This window comes from Phaseolus vulgaris, chromosome 10, assembly GCF_051622355.1.
Source record: "Phaseolus vulgaris cultivar YP4 chromosome 10, ASM5162235v1, whole genome shotgun sequence".
In the NCBI taxonomy this organism is placed as follows: Eukaryota; Viridiplantae; Streptophyta; class Magnoliopsida; order Fabales; family Fabaceae; genus Phaseolus; species Phaseolus vulgaris.
In genome coordinates this window covers 45025341-45043795 of record NC_143507.1, presented here as the reverse complement: position 1 = coordinate 45043795, position 18455 = coordinate 45025341, and the positions used below count along the sequence as shown (strand labels likewise).

Below are 18455 nucleotides of genomic sequence, written 5' to 3'. Positions count from 1 at the left end.
ATATGATGTAATAATGACTAATAAATGTGTAAGCTAATAAAGTGAATGAAACACCGGCTTACTTAAAAAGGATTATCGAAGATTAACCAATTTATTCAAATAAGTTAACCTAAAACTCAGTTCATTTATATTTCAATTTAGTATTTGATAAAAAGATTTTTATTTATTTCATTAATATAAAAATGGTGAGTTCTTTAATGAAGTTGTGTAGGTATTATTTTATTTTTATAAATTAGTTGTTAAAAAACGTTCACTTTTGATGCTCATAAAGCGTCGAGAGAGTTCTGGTGCAGTACCAATTACTGGTTATTATTTCTTTACGAAAAATTAAGGTTTCAATACATAAATTTGAACAAAGGGTTAAAAAATCATTTCATTTTTTACAATATTTTCTCTGTTTTCCCTGTCCAAAGTTTAAAATATTCATAAAGAAATTATGACTTTAATCTATATTTTTATTTTCATTCCTCCAAATTTAAAGTTATTATTTTAACCTATTAAATGATAAAAGTAGGACTCCACCTACCACACTCCCACTATCAATCATATCTACCACACTCAGCTACTATCAATTTGACGTATTTATCTTGTTTCAATAAGACAAAATTTATAAATTAAAAAATAATAAAAAACTAAAAAAATCATAATAGTTAGAAGAAAAAAAACTACCACTTATTTTAAAATTCTACTAGAAAATCATAAATTGATATGATATTAGTACAAATTATTAGCATCAATATCATCTAAAATACTTAGTTCACCAGTTTGTAGACACAAAGTTAACTGATCTCACAAAACAAAACAAAGTAGAGAAACAAATATTAATTTTACGTTTACAAAACGAACAATATTTACTTTTAACCACTAAAACCAAAATTTACTCATTTTGAGGAATTAACACATTAAAATCCTTTAAATAATAATACACGTTTTTATAACGTAAAGAATTCACTTGTACAAAACGTGGGAAACAAAAAAAGTGAATTATTAATCTATTAACAGCAGCTCCATACAATTTATGAGCTTGAATACTTAGTAGCAAACACGTCCTTGCATAATTGTTTTTCATTATAGACATTTACAATAAGACAACCAAACAACAAAAGCAAGTTTGGCAGAAGACGTAGAAAGGCATTATTATAGGGTATGTACAATTTGAGGTCTTCTTTTTTCCATTCTTCTCTGACATATATTTATAATATAATATGTACATATACACAGATCAGAATAGCGCATTAACTAACCTGGCCGAAAGCTTACCAGATTCGTGAGGTATATTGATTTCAATTTCTTCATGTCATTTGCAGTGACCTTACAGGACTCCAATGTCAGAGATCTCAAGTTCTTGAGTGCTTTCAAATGCTGCAGACCAGCATTGGTGACACGGGAATTTGAAACATTCAAAGTAACCAACCCAGTAAGCCCTGAAATTATTATGATCATAAACGTGTGATCACAGACATATAGCTAACTACGATCACAAAAGTTTCACGAATCTGGACAAAGGAATAAATGCAAATGTTTTTTCATTAAGAAAATACCAATTTAAAGCAGGGAAATTTACAGCAGTTATGGTTCACAGAACCTTCCCGTCTAGAGCTTAATATCTGCTATGGTCTTTGGGCTTTGAAAAGACAAAATAAGTACCAAGCCTTGTGTACCCAACATAATATTGACTATAAACCCCCCTCGTCTTCCACAAAACAAAAGAACAGGATACAATAATCTTCTTAGTGAGTGAATGGCACAACCTATACATACAGAATAACTACATTAACAAAGATAGTGTCAAAAGGACCAGGAAAGCAAGACCAGGGTCTAGTTATATCCAATCACCACTTGACTATAACTTGCAAACCGCGCTATAATACTGCCCTTGCATATCCTGATGAAGGTATGACATGCTTGATTTCTAAACAGAGATTCATCGAAAATAAAGATAATCGTAGACCAAAGCTGACATATTTAGATGCCTTTTCCTAACTTCAAATTGGGTTATTGCCTTGGTAACCTAATTTAACTCAACTTTACAGCACAACCAAAATATTTACATACTAACTACGGAATTCATTTAGGACTTAAACTTCCCAACTAGAAGCCCCTTGAATAGCCAACTAATTGAAGCATTTAGGACTTTCACAAGCAGACACCCTTCAAAAAGAAGGGCATCTGATCCTGTTTTAATCTATAACCCAAGCCTTAAAACTTGTTCGCATTTTTTTATGTGATTATTTAGGTTTTCAACTTGGTCAAGAAGGAAAAAAAAGGCAAACAGAATGAGACCATAGTCATATAAAACAAAGGAATGCAAAAGTACCAGAAATTAACTCTAGAGTTTTGTCTGTAAGATTGCTGTTTTGTGATAAATTTAAGCAGACCAGAGAAGAAAGCTCTTTGATATTTTTCACACCAGCATCAGTCAAAGCTCCACCACATATTTCCAAAGACCTCAGGTTCTTAAACTCTGTTTCACCACAAAGAGAGTTGACAAACCAATAAATTCAACTTGTAACTGATATGAGCTCAATCAAAGAACAGTAGCATTCTGTTAATTCCAAGTAAATATCACTTATCATAGGGGAATTCAGATTGAATTTGAATCTTATTTGACAAGAGAAGTTCACACAATTTACAGTAAATATCAGTCAGTCCACGCAAATTGCATATGACATGCAGCAAATTGACATTTAGCGATCAGATCAAACTTAAACAAAAATAATGTATGTGAACTAAGCATTGTGAATTAAGAGACAAGCATCATCCAATTACATTTCAGATAAAATTTAGCTCATGTAATTTAACTGTAAAGAAAAGACAAGACATCTCTTTTATTTGTTACATAAAAAAAAAGAAAAAGAAAAAAAAAAGAAAATCATATTAAAGGAAAAAGGTCATAATGAACATATCCACGAATAATCATGCCGAAGTAAGTATTTAGTGATATATTACATACTTTTCAAATAGTTTGTACCAAAATCTGTGATTCGTGCACCAAACAAATCCAGGTCAGTGAGGCCAGTCAAACCTGCATTGCCAAATTCATAATTACGCATGCTGCAAAATTAAGCTTTAAGATTAGAAAATCAAAATGCCAGAATATTAAGCTAAGAATAGAAAAATTTGTGCCAATTCAAGTCACTCTATGACCACATCATCATATGGGATGCATGTGTAAAAACTTTTACACACAATAGGTGCATAAAAATTAAATTCATATTTCAGATCATGGTAAAAAAAAAATAGTAGGTAATCGATTGGACTAAAGAGGATTGGAGCTCAAGTACAATCTAAACAGAAATAAACAAACCATTGTTTGAATTCTATTTTTTTAATAGAAACACGTACTTGTAAGGTTTGACAGCCCAATATCAGAAATTTGGTAAGCATCCAAATTAAGTGACTTCAGAGATGAGAGTCCACACAATTTTCTTAAACCACCATCACTAACCATGGTAAAAGAAAGATTTATTTTCTGCAGATTAGACAATCCTACAAGAAATAGAATAAAAAAATAATCAAAGAAAAAGTACAGTCCATGAAAAGATAGTCACAGAATTATACATCACAATATCTCAAGCATTTACTGCACCTCGTGTAGTAAGAATCACAACTCAAAGAATGTCACATTTCTTCCTAACTGGTTTATTCATTACTCAGCAGTTAACCATGTCAAGAGATTAGTAAAGGAGAACATCAACATTCAAAAGTAAAAAAGGAATAAAGCTAACTTGAAAAGAAAGAATGAAACTCCAAACACAAACTATAGAGATGGAGCATCACAGCATCAGTCCGGATGAGATGCAATATGTAAAATGACCAGACAATTTCAGTAGCATAAAATATCTCCCAAAATTACGGAGATCATCACATCATAATTATCAATATTATAGTAGTGAAGTCCAGCAGAACAGCCATGGACCTCTATGAAGTTTTAAACAGTGGTACCTTTTTTAATTATGGCCAATATAGTGGCTGTGCGATAGTGGTGCTTGAATGAGGCATTTCTGAAAACCCTCGTTTGGCCACAAAATTACAGTTTTTTTCAGGGGAGAAGGGTTAGGAGCAAAGTTGAGATTCCCGTCACCCATTTTAGAATTAAAAAATCCCTAATATGTAGTTTTCTCAAGCTTCATCCAACACCCACCCGTGTCTAGCAGTATTACTAGTGATACTCACCTTCCATTATTTTTCTCTACCTTTAACCCTCAATCTCTATCAGAACTCTGCAACATCCCAATGTCTGAGACGTCTTGCCTTTTAAAATATATGACATGCCTCTGAATTTTGTTTCCCTGACTTCTTTTGTTATTTATTGACGTTTTATTGAAACCCATGACATGGCCTTTTATTGGTAAATATGAATATGTCATCAATGTTGAGTACTTTTTTTTTCAAATAGCATAGCATTTAAATTTTTACACAGTATAAATTATTGGATCTATATATAACAATTTAAAATAGAGGCCATCTTACTATAAGCTATACTGTTGTAGTATTTTTGAGGTTGGCCACTACACACTGATATCCGCAATTTTGTTGAAGTACAAGCAGAACTCAACCAAAAAAGCATTATAATAGTTATGATCTGGTCTATCGAACCTGATAAATGGTGTAGCCCATTGCTTCCAACTTCTGTATCAGACAATTCCAAGCAGTTCAATCGCTTATGGCCTTAAAACATTTAGAAGAAAATGTGAGTCAAATATTCACTCAAGCAGAAATGTGCATTTAAAATGATAAATAACATGAACAATCTTAAATTAATCAATTGCAATCAATTATGCCAAGTAGATAATGTGCTAAGTTAATTTTTTCACTTTCTTTACCCAAAACATCTAGGCAACAATTGCATTCAAGAAGTCATAAAATGAGAAAGAAAACATATCAAAATTCCATATAAACAAATAAGAAGATGGAATTCAAGCATCTACCAGCCAAATTGACCAACCCTTCATCTCCAATCTTACATGAATCAAGGTTCAAGCTCTCCAACTTTGTCAATCCTGCTTGAAAATATACATCACACTGTTAGATGCAGTCATTTTCTTATAAATACATACTGTTCTAGGAAAACTGTTTTATATCATTCTGCTATATATATATGTGTGTGTGTGTGTGTGTGTGTGTGTGTGTGTGTGTGTTAGTGTTATAATAATACACATATTCTGCTCACATTAATTTAACATGTATAAAAAAAAAGTTCCAAGTTATATCATGAACATAAATGCAAGCAAGTAAGACTATAATATTGAAAGTGTAACTCAAGAAGAAGGTAATATTTCCTGAGGTAGAGATTAATTAGTTCTCCTGGCAAGGAAAGTAGTCTTATAGAGTCAACACATTAGTGCAATACTACAACTTCCAAAATTGGTGCCAAAATTATTGCCCCAATTCACGAAATTTCAAAGTAAGCAGTATACATCATCAAACCAAATTAAAAAGGTTAGTTGAGGCCCATTACAGACAATAGCCACAACAAATTACACTAACTTTGATTGTGAATCATTTTTCTTATTTTAGTTACCTTGTTATAAAATTTTAGATGTTAGATTTCAACATAAAACCAATTGGCATTATGTGGAAGTTACATTCCAAAACATTAATCACACTAGGAAATTTAGTCAGGTGATGTGAGACTTTCTCTAATAGATCCCTCCAAAGAAGTCTATAAGAATAAGCAATACATAGAGAAAATTACAGAAACAATGGAAATCCCCTCTAAAAACCACAAAAACTAAGGAAATGGGCTATAGGCTCAAATACTACATTAGATTTCCTCTTAAAAACAATTGACATAAGATGAAGTTGCTCAATATGTATAAACCACACCCCAATAAAATGAGGTGGGACTTTGCAAAATGTTAAGATGTCCCGCCTTGTCTAGGAAAATGGAGAAAATACACTTTATTAGGAAAATATACCCAGTTAGCTAGCTTTGGGCTTGAGCTAGGTCTGTTCATTTCTAATATAAGATTATAGTTCGTTCAGTCTTGAAGTTGGTCTGCCCACAAATGTTTAGTCTTGCAAAATTCAAGCTCCAAACGGTCCAATCTTGGATGTGAGATGGGTGTGTTAAGATATCCTCAATTAGCTTGGAATATGACCAAACTCCCTACAAGATTCAAGCAATCCTTGAGATGGGTGTTTAGTTAGCATTTGGAGTGGGAATAGAGGTAGATTGAATACTTTTTCTAATATATAATTTAATGGATGGATGACACATATGACTTGGACTGCCACATAATTGGGGACAGAATTTTTTTTTTCTCTTGGGTATTTAGCATTAAATTCCTGGTTCCACATTTTGCATTCACGAAAAAGGCTAGATTTTACTCCATATGGCATGTAAAAATTCCAATAGACAGATTGACAGGTGTCCACTTAAAAGTTTATAAATAGCTTCTATCTTCACAATAGACCATGATGAATATAGGAAAATAAAACAAGCAAGAGATCTGAAATCACCTTTCAAGTGAATTAAACATGTATCTGTTATGACATTAAATCCCAAGTTTAATACTTCCAAATTTTCCAGTCCTGTAAAAAAAAGGTGATGTTACAGACGTAATGCCACCAATAATATTTATGGTGTCAAAAGATACAGCCCAAAAAGCTCATTATTAAATATAAAATTACAGCCTGAAGGAAGTAACTATAACAACTTACGTGAAAATTTTCTGCACCCATCGTCAGAGAGATTGCATCTATTAAGATTCAAGTTTGACAGAGCAGGAAGCTCTGGCACAAAACATAACATCAAATCAAACATCAATGAACATTTCAGGTTCAATAGGTCATTTATAGACAAGAAAGACAAGATGAATTTACACTTAGATTTAATAAACAGTTCACTGATAATAAAAAAGCTAATAGAAGCTGGTTCAAAATAATATGCATGTTCTGCTCAAATCTTTTTTGTTTGAGTCAATTAAACTCGATAAAATTAAAACCTCAAAGCTACTGCGTAACCAAAAATGTAAATACTGTGTTAACATTACAAATTATTAGAAACAAAACTGGGTTTCTTCTATAAAGGTACTAACTAAGGCTTGGACTGAGTAAAGGTACTTACTAACGAAGGATTGGACCAAATTCCTACTGTGTGCAATCAAAGCATTAGCTTCACTCGATGGTTTGGGTTTCACTCTGCAGATTTTAATTTCACTAAGTGGATACCTAAAGAAACTAACCTTTAATTATTTGCTTATGTTGTTGAAATTGCCTTTGATATTTATAGTTTTAATTTGATTAAATAAATATGAGTGTATCTTTTAATGTTACCTTTAATGCTTATAATTAGTTATTTAGTGATAATTGAGCTTTAAAATGAATTTGTGTTGGATTTACATGGGTGGTAATTAGTCTCACTGAGATGCAGTGTGCGTATTGAGTAATGGAGCCAATAATGTGGTAATTGGCTTGACTAAGATATATTTTTCGAAAGTCGTCGAGTAACGAGTCAAGTTAGATATTCTTTAAATTTCTTGGAGCCTTGAGTGAAGCTAGGAATGTGACTGATTCATGATTTGATTGTATTATTTTATGTGGTAACAAAGTTTATACGAAGTTTTTAAATATGATGAATTAGATTCATAATTTAAATAATAACAACTTACCATTGCGCTTTGTATGTGTTATGAGATCATATATAACATGTGAGCAAGTAATGGATCGAAAACAATAAGGATGTGATATGATCATTTGTAATGTTTTGAAATACTATTGGCACATCCATCTGTGCATGTATATATAGAAACATCTTAATTTTTAAGTTAGCAAAGTTATTAGTAATTATATATGTTTTATGGGGTTGCTATCCATGAAAGCTAAGTTTAAATACTTGGAATCACATTCCACACCCCGGGATTATAGACCAATAAGGACTTAAGCCAGTAACCAAGAGATTATACCCTACCAAACAGTTGGTTCTAGTAAGCCTTAATATAACCACAACAAGACTGCTTAATACAATTAGCATAAAAATCTATGAAAAGAATACCTGCAAGAGAATCCAAGCATGCAGCTGTTACAAGGCACCCTTCCAAATTTAACAGGGCAAGCTTCTGTAACCCTGGAATGAACCAAAAATGTTGAAAATAAATGAGACAGATTAATATGAAATTTTGAAATTTCCTTTTATCTGGTAGGCTGGGACGCTAGTGCATTGTAACTGGGATGTACACCCAACTGTGCAATTTCTCTAATCAACCAACTTAACAAAGATCAACCTTAGAAGAATAATTGACAAATTATTTCATCATAAGAAGGTAGACTTTTTATGAATACATTTTTAAATCAGCATTCTCACTTACACAAAATGAGTCTACATTTAAATATTGAAGCAGAAATTATATTAATCTGAAATTAAAAGAAAATAACTAAATTGATCTTTAAAATAAAACGTCAACTCTTTAAAACATGAATAGTTCATAATTGCAGTATATTGTCCTGTAAAGATTCTATTGATTAACTTCATTGAATAAAATCTTGTTATATACAAATGTGGAAGTGGGCACAAAACATCAATGGACCTTTGCATCTTCACATAGAACATGTATAGACAGATCAAAGAGAGACATATAAAACTACTTTGAGGAAAAGAATACCTTTCAGGAAACTGATGCCAAAATCAGTGACTTTACTGGATGAAATCTCTAGACTTTTCAGGCTAGCAAGCTCTGGAGGTAAATTGAATCAGATAAATTGTATTGTTGATCACTGAACAATATGTCTAATAAGATGACAATGTTTACTTCTATAAAAACAAAGGCATGTTGACAATTCTTTGTTGTCAAATACAGCTGTTGCTACGTGTTCTTTTAAAGTGAAATAAAACCCTTCAACTCAAGGTAAATAAACTTCACGGAATATGTGTAGGAACTACTCGGTAGTAGAAAACATACTAATTGCATAAAAGAAAGTCTAGACAATCAATCTTGGGTAAAAGTTTCAGTTACTGTAATCAAAAGAAAGCAAGATATTTTGCAACAAACCTGAAAGAGGTTTCATATCATAATCTGTTATGCAATTACACCACTTTAAATTGAGAGATTCCAACTTGGTCAAACCTGAAAATATGGACCAAATCATTTTACTGAAATTACATGGAAATCAAGTTTGTTTTGTTGTTCAAGAGTTCATGCTACAGAGTCCCAGGTACTATATCAGAACGTCAACCTTTTACAGTGTGCACTTGTTCACCAATACATAATTATAAATGAATCAACTAATATTAGGAAAAATTGTTATAAGTTATTGATTCCTTATTTTTGCTATCCATAGCACTTGTCAAGAATAGAGGTAAAGGTAGCACACAAAATATCACTCCACTTGGGTCTTTAGTAAATTGTCTTCTGCTTCATTGACAGCACAATGTCAATTGTAAGCTGAAAGATCTAACAACTGTGATTAACATTAGACAACAAAACCACATCATCAGACACAGTAGCAGCCCTATTACTTAAATAAGTTAGAAGTTAAAATTTGAACACCGTTTTGAATGTCTTATAATAACTGGGTGAGTAAAGCTTTACTTTCACACAAAAATTACATCTAAGAACCAACCTCGAAGATGAACAAGGCCTCCGTGAATCCCAGGACATCTCTCCAAATCCAACTTGACCAAGTTAACCAGACCAGAAAAGGCACTCATTCCTTTAGCAGAAATTGAATCATTTCGTCTAAAACTCAAACTTCTCAAGTTTGACAAGCCTGGAATATTTTATTTCGGTTGTTGTAAACATTCAGTAAAAGCATCTTATGGACAAAGCTTCTAGAAGTAAGTAATGCAAGACACACAAGGAAAAGTAGGAATATGTTATGTAACAAAAGGCTAAGGCAGATGGCAGAGGTAAACAGAAATACTGATAAACAAAAAATTACAGATAAAATGCATGAAAACTACTTCAACCTCCCTATTCAGAATTCATTGCGTCAAATTGGATTAATTGATACAGGTGGCTGTTGAAAACATTTTCATTCTTTAAAAGAAACAGAATTTCCAAGGCAGGTAATGACATTCAAATATAATTAATGAGTAAATACTTATTCCTTTAACTGATCTCTTGAAGGATCAAAGTTCTTAAATTGAGAATCATTTAGCAGGAATTCATTCACTGAAATTTTTCCATGAAAAGGCCTAAGTATCACTGCAAAAAAAATTGCTTTTATGAACTGGCAGCATGAGTATCCTAGGCTAACTTTAAATAAGTTTTGACATTGCCTTAAAAATAAGGCAATACATAAACCATTTCCACATTAATGAATAGACTCGGTTTAACAAAGGGATATTAAGATATTTTTATACTTTTTTAAGTTGAAGAAAATAATATATAAGATGCCAAAGGACTAACACATCTGACTTTCTTAGCCAAGATAGTGTAAAGGTAACAGGCGCGAGCAAATATGAGAAATAAATGAATAACTGCAGATGCATTGAGTGTGATTTCATAACAACGAACAGAAGAAAAGAAAGATTACCACTGATACACTCTAGTCCACGGTCTGAAATTTGATCACAGTAATTTAGATTCAAAGAAATTAGACTTTCACAATCCTTAACATATGTCAGCCCAAAATCAGTGACGTCAGACCCAGAAAGATCTACAGAAAGTAAAGATGAACCCTGGGATGAGATGACACCCATCCAATCATCATTAACACCATCATATTCTCCTAAGTAAAGATCCTAAAAAAATAAGAGATAAAAATAACTATTAGACCAAGAACGTATAATCAACCAGGTTCATAATTGACTTGAACTATTTACCTGTAGAGCACAATCTCGAAAAGCTTCTAAGGAAGCACTGGTTAGACGTCTGGAGTAAACCAAATTATTAAAAATTAACTGACTTATATCCCGTGGCAGCATAGAAAATGAGGTATATTTATCAATGTCCTGTTAGATAAAGATTGCAGTGATTAGATCTAATCATCAAAGTATAAAGGCTCGGAAACATATCTTCTGTTGAAACAATACCTCATTTATTTTCTGTATGCACAAGTCCAGCAGTGGTGGACATTCTCCTTTTTGTAAGTGAAAATTAACAGATGGATAAGAAAAAGAGGATGTCCACCATTTCAAACTCCCACATTTGCAATATCTTCGTGATAGTCCTCTGATAAGACTATCTTCATTGTCCTGCTCTCGCTTCCTAGAACATGCTCCCCCCATCCAGGAAATATTCCCTTCACCAATATATATCAAAAAGCTTGCAGCAGAACACTAGAATAATCCATTCAATAACCAACAGCTAACATGTGCAACCAACTTCATCCTATTAAAAAGACCACAAACAGTAATAGCTGAATAAGATTCAGCAACTTGACCATTCAGGAATTGACTTCTCTTGAATCCATTAACAAGTTCTATCTAGAACATCGACCTCCTCTAAACCAAACCAAAACATCCAAATCCGCTTGAAATATCAGCAATTGCACAACAATAAGCACTTACCATATTTGTCTTAAGCAATAGTGCACAGCATATTTCTAGTAAGATATATAACTACCAGCACATGATGAAAAGGGTCAAATATAAACCACCCCATAAGCCTAAAACACATGCATCAACTTGTCAAATAACAGGAAAAGGGCAGAATACACGAAGTCCTCACTGTGCATCAAAAAAAGGACATCTATATGCATAATCAAACGGAATCATCCTTGTAAAAATAAAAAAGTTCAAAACATGACAAATAGAAATTACAATTTTTTTTGTGAGGTCAATTACAGCTTACAGTTTAAAACATCAAAACACAACATGAAAAAGTAGAATACACTCAGTACTCACCACAATGTTAAAACTATTTTCCAAAATAAAAACATAGAAATATAGAGAGATTAAATTAAAAGTGGAGACAAATAACCATTAAAAATCATAAATGAGAACGCCTATCTATAGGCTAACAACAAAGTTAAAATCCCTAAAATATCAAACCTACAATTATATTTGTTTTCAAATTTAAAGTAATTAACTAAAACATAACACGAAAGGAAAAAAAAAATCAACAATTCCAAAATCACTATTTAAAACTTCATTAAATTCAAGTACAGGAAAGTCTCAAAAATTCCAACAGCCAAAAAAAAAAAACAGAAACGCGCATAAGTAAAATCGAACAAAAAATGGATTCACCTTACAATTGCACACACAAGTTCAAAACAATGCAAATAAAAAAGATACTTAAATGAAACAATACGAACGGCTCAACAGTAGTGTGATAATACTATAAAAAAAATGAAACAACGAAATTCTCATAAAATACCCTAAAATAGAAGTGTTTAAAATTACAATACAAATAAACATAAGCATAAGCATAAGCATAGACAGTTAAATAACTAAACAACAGCAGTAATATGAAAAGGAAGGAACGGCATAGTAGCAAGTTACAATGATCGAAGTGCAGAAAACTCAAACGGCGTAGTTACAAGTTAGGAGCGATGATCGAACATCAGAGAACACAAACGGAATAATATAGCAAGTTACGAACGATGATCGAACTGCAGAGAACTGCAGAGAACAGCAGAATCAAGAGATTTTTCTTGAGCGAAGGTTAGTGAGGAAAAGAACAACAGAAGGAAAGTTGCAGAGAGATTTAGAAACGAAAGGAAAGTGAGAAGCGAATAGAGCGAGGAAGTTGCAGGTGAAGTTGAAAACCTGGGAGTGAGTGCGAGAAGAAAAGAGTGGTGGGTGGGGAGGAGGCTCGTGACCGAGGCTACGTCCGAAGCAAGCATCGGAGTACACGTGGCGAAAAGAGTAGGTAAGGGATAAGGGGAGGTGGGATTCTCATGACTTTATCCATTTCGAAGCGCGGGTGGGACCCACTCGGTTGTGCCTTGCGAACTTTGTACACGCAATCATGCCAATTTAATTCAATCATCACGCTACTTAACTTAACCATTGCTTTATTATATCTTCGTTTATTTTTTATTAATTAATTAATTTGTGTCTCCATTTATTAATTAACAATCATGGCATCACTTGTTTCTCCTTAATCACCTTTACGCTATTCAACAAATTTCAAATTGTATAATTCACGGAATCCTCTTCAAACAACACTTCAGTGCGTAATTGCTTTCATGTTGAATTTTTTAAAATCGCTAGTTAATGGGATGTTATTTATTTTTTTATTGAAAAAGTGAAATGAATAAATAATTTAATACTGACTTTTATAATAAAAGTATCTGAATATAATAAAAGTATCTGAATATAAATTAACATTACTGTAAAATTAATTTCGCCATCTCTCTGAAGCCTTTGAGAGTAAATATCCAATATCTAATTAATTGAACACTTTTCAACATGCAAAACAACAATAAATATGTTATGACATGTAAATTAAATTCATATTTTTTTTTATATAAATTAAATTCATTTTTTTCTTTCTTTGAAAGGAAAAAACAAACTGGTCGATCATTTGACAATATAATGTAAGCTATCTAACATAGACACAATCACAATAAGAAAGATGTAATCAAATATGTTTGAGTTTTTTTTTTTAACACAGAAAAATTCTCATGGTTGTTGAAAAAATTTGTTCTTCCTTTTATAATCATAATAAATATTTATACTATTATTTTAAATTTTAAAAAAATTATTGTATTTTTCTTTTTTAAATTTTTTTAAATTGTGTTAAAATCGGGATAAAATTATCAAAAATTCAATAAATATTTTTTAAATTGAACATTTTACCTATTTTACCTATATATGTTGTACGAGTGTCAGAGTCCGATATGGATACAAATGTCAATGTCCGATACGAGTACAAATGTCAATGTCCGATACGGATACACCATTTAAGAGGAGTGTCCGACTTATAGAATGTAAGTGACGAATTCAACTTCGGTATGAAACTATTTATTATTTTGGAAAAAGAATTAAATATGTTTACTCTTAGAGGTGAATATGGTATATACATGTTTCAGCAAAACTGTAAGTCCCTGTAAAAGAATTGCATTACAGTACAAATCATCTCTACGAGTTCTCATAACATCACGTTTGATCTTCACTCTCAGTTCATGAATTATTGGATATAATAGAGCGCAAAGTTCGTAAGGGTGTCAAATTTTTAGCCCTGAATGGATAGAAACTACTCCCCCAACTAGATTCTCATACTCTACTTTCTGGAACCCAGCATCCGCTATCATCGATGCAAATTTTTCCTGAAATCCATCCATTACAACACATTAGTTAACACAATAAGAAAACACAAGTAGAAGACTCCGAAGAAAAATTCCTTCAGATTCCAAGTCTCACCAGAGAGGTTTCTGCACAATTCTCATGATGCCAAGTAAACATAAGCAAGTTTTCCATCATTTATAGATATTAAATAAAAAAAACACAAAACTAGAGAACGTATAATATTTGCTGAGGAAAAACTAAAATACCATATTAATAATTTAGTGACTATTTTTCTGTATTAAATGTTTTGCTAGGCTTCATAATCAACAGGATAAAGCGTGGACCTAAAAACGAGTGTTCTTCAGTTGATACGTAGTCAATTTATATACTTTTTATCAAAAAAGTGTAAAAAGTGAAAAGAGAGTAGCTACTCTCACCAAATGTCCACCCAAGCAGTTCAAGTACCGAAGATAGATTAGTAACACAGTAAACAAAACCTCTAATGGCTTGCTACTCTCGGGTTTCGATTAAATCATAAATAACATAAGAGCTGTTCACCATCAACCGATTAGCCTATAACTAATCTTCATCACTCAAAACTTAGTTCAAAACTTTCACTAATATACTTGGGGGGTCGATAATAAACTGTCACCGGTCATTTTGAGAAGCACAAATAGATCCGTTTGCAAATGCAAGTCCTCCCAGCCCTTTTCTTTGAGCAATAAAGCAGTAAGAAAACATGGACAGTTATCAATAGATGGAAAGTGTGATAACCTGTGAAGGAAAACGCCTGATACTCTCAACTAAGTACTGATAGGATTCCCGATCACCAGCAACAAGCTCGCCCATGTATGGAATGACTGAGAAAGAATAATAATCATACCTACATACAATGGAAGATGAGTAATATTAAACTGAAAGTTGACTTTAAAGTACAAAAGGAGGTCATGATTCTATAATAGTTGGCAGTTTATGGAGTATAGGTACATTTGGTTGGCAAGGAATGCCTGTATTTTAAGGACTATCACTTCATCCTATCATTCATCCATATCTATCTCAAACGGGTTTCCAGAATTTTTCAAGTAAATTAAAGTGTATCTTAGTTATATTTTCTTTCTCCAACGTGAGTAGAATGCATATCGTCATTCCCCATCTTCCTTATCATATTCAACCCACCAATACTCATCATTCTCGTAAATGATACTTACAAATCTTTAAATATAGGAATACCAACGTGGCTAAGTTCAAGGCAAAGGAACCTTCCTCCTGATTTCAATACCCTGTTAAAGAAAAAAATAATAATGATTATTCATCATACATTTTAATTGATTGCCATAACCGCTATGGCATACAAGTTATAGCAAATTCTTCAAAAAGTGCAAACCTACCTATGAGCTTCACTGAGTACTTTCTCTATGTGTGTGACATTTCTTATTCCAAATGCAATAGTATAGCCATCCATTGAATCATTTTGGAAACTCAAGCTTTCAGCATTTCCCTCCACCCATACAAGGGAACCATCTTCTCCAAAACCTATTATAATAAGCAGAAAATATTCATTCCTAGCAAATGAAGATATTTTCAACCAAAATCATTTATGAAAGCTTAAACTAATTATTGACAGTTTAAGACATTCTCATTTACCCTTCTCGGAGGCCCGCTGTCTGCCAACATTTAACATCTTAGGGTTAATGTCACATACATTAATCTGAGTTTCTGCCTCTAAAGTATCTTGAGAAACACCTTGAAGTCCTCTCAGCTTAACTTTGTTTATGCTGTCCAAGATTCTAAAAGCAACATCCCCTGTAAAATCAATAACTTTAAGCTTGATAAAAAAACCCTTCAAACTTTTAAGAATCGCATGCAGCAGCAACGTCACTTCAATTCCTGAGAATCTTATTGAGGAGAAGCAAAATTTCTGTTAAATAAATACAAAAAATCGTACAACTATATTCCTTAAAATAACCTTAAACATATTTGTTTGGTGCACATACAACTTGCTGTTCAAAAATTTAAAATACCAACATATGAACACATACATCCATTTATTTTATGACTAGTATAACCCAGCAACAACTTGTTCAACAGTAACATAACCCAAAAATTAAATATTATAGAAACAAATCAAACAATCTCTTCTTGTGCCCTTAATACTTTGACATGCAACAACAAGAGCAGTAGACATTCAAGAGTGGAACAATTTGCTACAAATTAAAAGTTTTATGAAAAATATAGGTAGACGAATCGGCAAAATTTGACAGACAGACAATATGTTTGGTCAAGTAGCTTGTGAACTAAAACCTCTCCCTCTAACCAATTCAGAATTCCTTCATTTCTTTCAGTCACTTGACAGATTCAGCTTCAGATCAAAATCCAAAACTTAACATATTGCAATCTTCTCAAGCCTACGCAAAGAAACAGTATAAAAATACGGTGACAGCGCCACAGACCTGTGCCACCAGCCACATCAAGATGCTTCATTCCAGGAAACGGATTCAGCTTGGAAACTAACCTGAGCAAAAATTAATCACAAATTTAAGCCAAGTCCAACAGCAATAGCTATACGGCTGAAATTATTATTACTACGATTATTATTATCATCATCATCTTAGAAAGGAAAATGTAATATAAACCTATCCTTCCACAATCTGTGCAATCCAACACTCATCAGGTCATTCATGAAATCGTAGCTCGAAGCAACGCTCGTGAAGACATCACCAACCATGCGAGCCTTCTCTTCTTCGTTTACATGTTTGAACCCTGAAAATGTGCCATAACATCATTTTTTTTTTACTTTTTAATTGAGAATTGAAATTTGATTGCAGAGGAGAGTAGAGAGTGTGAACGAACCAAAACTGGTGGCGTGAGAATGTAGTAGCCTGGGAGTGGAGGATAACGCAGGGAAGAGCTTAGTCCCCAACCGTCGAGACACCGATCCCAAAGCCATGGTTTCAGGCGCCGAAAGAGAGCGAAAATGGAATAACAACAAAAATCAGAAATAACGATTGATTAATAGGCTAATTGCATGAATGTGATCGTGATGACTGTTATTTTTGAATGCTATGGAAGGTTGAGCACGGAGATGGAGAGAAAGATGAAAGAGGAGAGAAACAACACGCGAGGCTCAGACATGGCAACCGACAGAACCGTCGCCTCCGGATCTCTATTGGGCTTGGACCGCTTGCTCCATCCATATGGGCCAGCCCACACAGATTTCTTCCTCCTCAACTTTGGAAAGACTGTTTCTTCTTGCACCTCCATATTTCTTCTGCCACCTCCATACACAACATGAAAATACATTTTTATTCTTCTTATGTCATCTCCATATAGTAGTTTTCAGATTATGTAATCTGGAAACTCAATAATCCGGAAGCTAAATAAGACTTCCGGATTATGTAATCCATAAATTAATCATGCATATGAAAAAAGGCTTGCAGATTATGTAATCCAGAAGTTAATTACAAATTTAAAAAATGACTTCTAAATTATGTAATCCGGAATAGTATAGAGGGGCATGATGAGGGAAAAAGGTATGGAGATGAAGAAACCTCATTTGAAAAAAATAATTAAAGATAAAAATTAGTTATGATTTATATATCATTAATTATATATATATATAACAACATATTTAACTTATATTCTTATTCATATTCCAAAACCATTTTATATTTATTCCTTCATCCTACAAAATTTACATAATGTATAAACATTCTCCTTCACATGTATATATTACAATGGTATAATATTTATCTTTTGTTGGATTTTTTATTATTGATGTTATATTGGATATAAAACATAAGATAGTCAATCTTTTAGGCTTGGCCTTGTATATGGTTATTAAATGATATATTAATAATGATTAAATTATAAAATATTTAGATTATATTTTGAATACATTACATGAGTGGGATACGTATGCAGACCCTCCAAGTTCATAATCCAACTAAATTAATAACTCACTTAACATTTTCAACTTTTAATTATTAACATTTTTTTGTTTTTAAATCTTGTATGTTTTTTAAATTTATTTATGAAGTTTAATATATATTATAAAATTTAAAAAAAAAATATTTTGGAAGAGAATATGTATCTAAACTTTATTTCTTTTAAATATAAGATAAGCAGCCGATAAGAAATTGTAATTAGTATGTTTTTTAAAATTATTATTATTAAAATATATTATTTAATAATCAGTTATAAAAAAAAATAGATTGATCCAATAATGAAAATAAGTACTTACCTTAAAGAGGAAAGAAGAAAAAAAAAGTTGGTGAGATATGAAGAAATGAATTCAAAGACATAAAAGAAGTTGAACAACAAGCACACTAATTAATGT

General features: G+C 32.2%; 2 protein-coding genes across 12 annotated transcripts; both read right to left on the bottom strand.

The window, feature by feature from the left end:
* Positions 1–964: 964 nt before the first annotated feature.
* On the bottom strand, positions 965–12767 carry LOC137818139 (uncharacterized). Of its 11 annotated transcripts, XR_016516130.1 has the most exons (17): positions 12389–12649; positions 10979–11276; positions 10769–10897; positions 10480–10687; positions 9565–9711; positions 8994–9068; positions 8607–8678; positions 8000–8071; positions 6667–6738; positions 6466–6537; positions 5922–6112; positions 4932–5003; positions 4600–4671; positions 3346–3489; positions 2954–3025; positions 2318–2464; positions 965–1424 (listed from the first exon to the last, which is right to left on the bottom strand). XR_016516130.1 is itself a non-coding variant. In XM_068621375.1 (16 exons), exons 2-16 carry the CDS (start codon positions 11171–11173, stop codon positions 1240–1242), a joined length of 1734 nt encoding a protein of 577 aa, XP_068477476.1. In that variant the 5' UTR covers positions 11174–11276; positions 12389–12767; the 3' UTR covers positions 965–1239. The 11 variants fall into 11 exon arrangements, 4 of the variants coding, with proteins under 4 accessions (XP_068477476.1, XP_068477479.1, XP_068477477.1 ...); XR_016516128.1 differs by lacking the exons at positions 5922–6112; positions 12389–12649 and adding an exon at positions 12656–12752 and having other exon boundaries at positions 2954–3054; XR_016516126.1 differs by lacking the exon at positions 5922–6112 and having other exon boundaries at positions 2954–3054.
* Positions 12768–13839: 1072 nt separating this feature from the next.
* Positions 13840–17284, bottom strand: LOC137819113 (S-adenosyl-L-methionine-dependent methyltransferases superfamily protein). The gene is made up of 8 exons (XM_068622865.1): positions 16970–17284; positions 16753–16879; positions 16570–16631; positions 15764–15922; positions 15508–15652; positions 15328–15399; positions 14894–15002; positions 13840–14160 (listed from the first exon to the last, which is right to left on the bottom strand). The coding sequence occupies exons 1-8, from the start codon at positions 17064–17066 to the stop codon at positions 14059–14061; spliced, it is 873 nt and encodes a 290-aa protein (XP_068478966.1). The 5' UTR covers positions 17067–17284; the 3' UTR covers positions 13840–14058.
* Positions 17285–18455: the final 1171 nt, after the last annotated feature.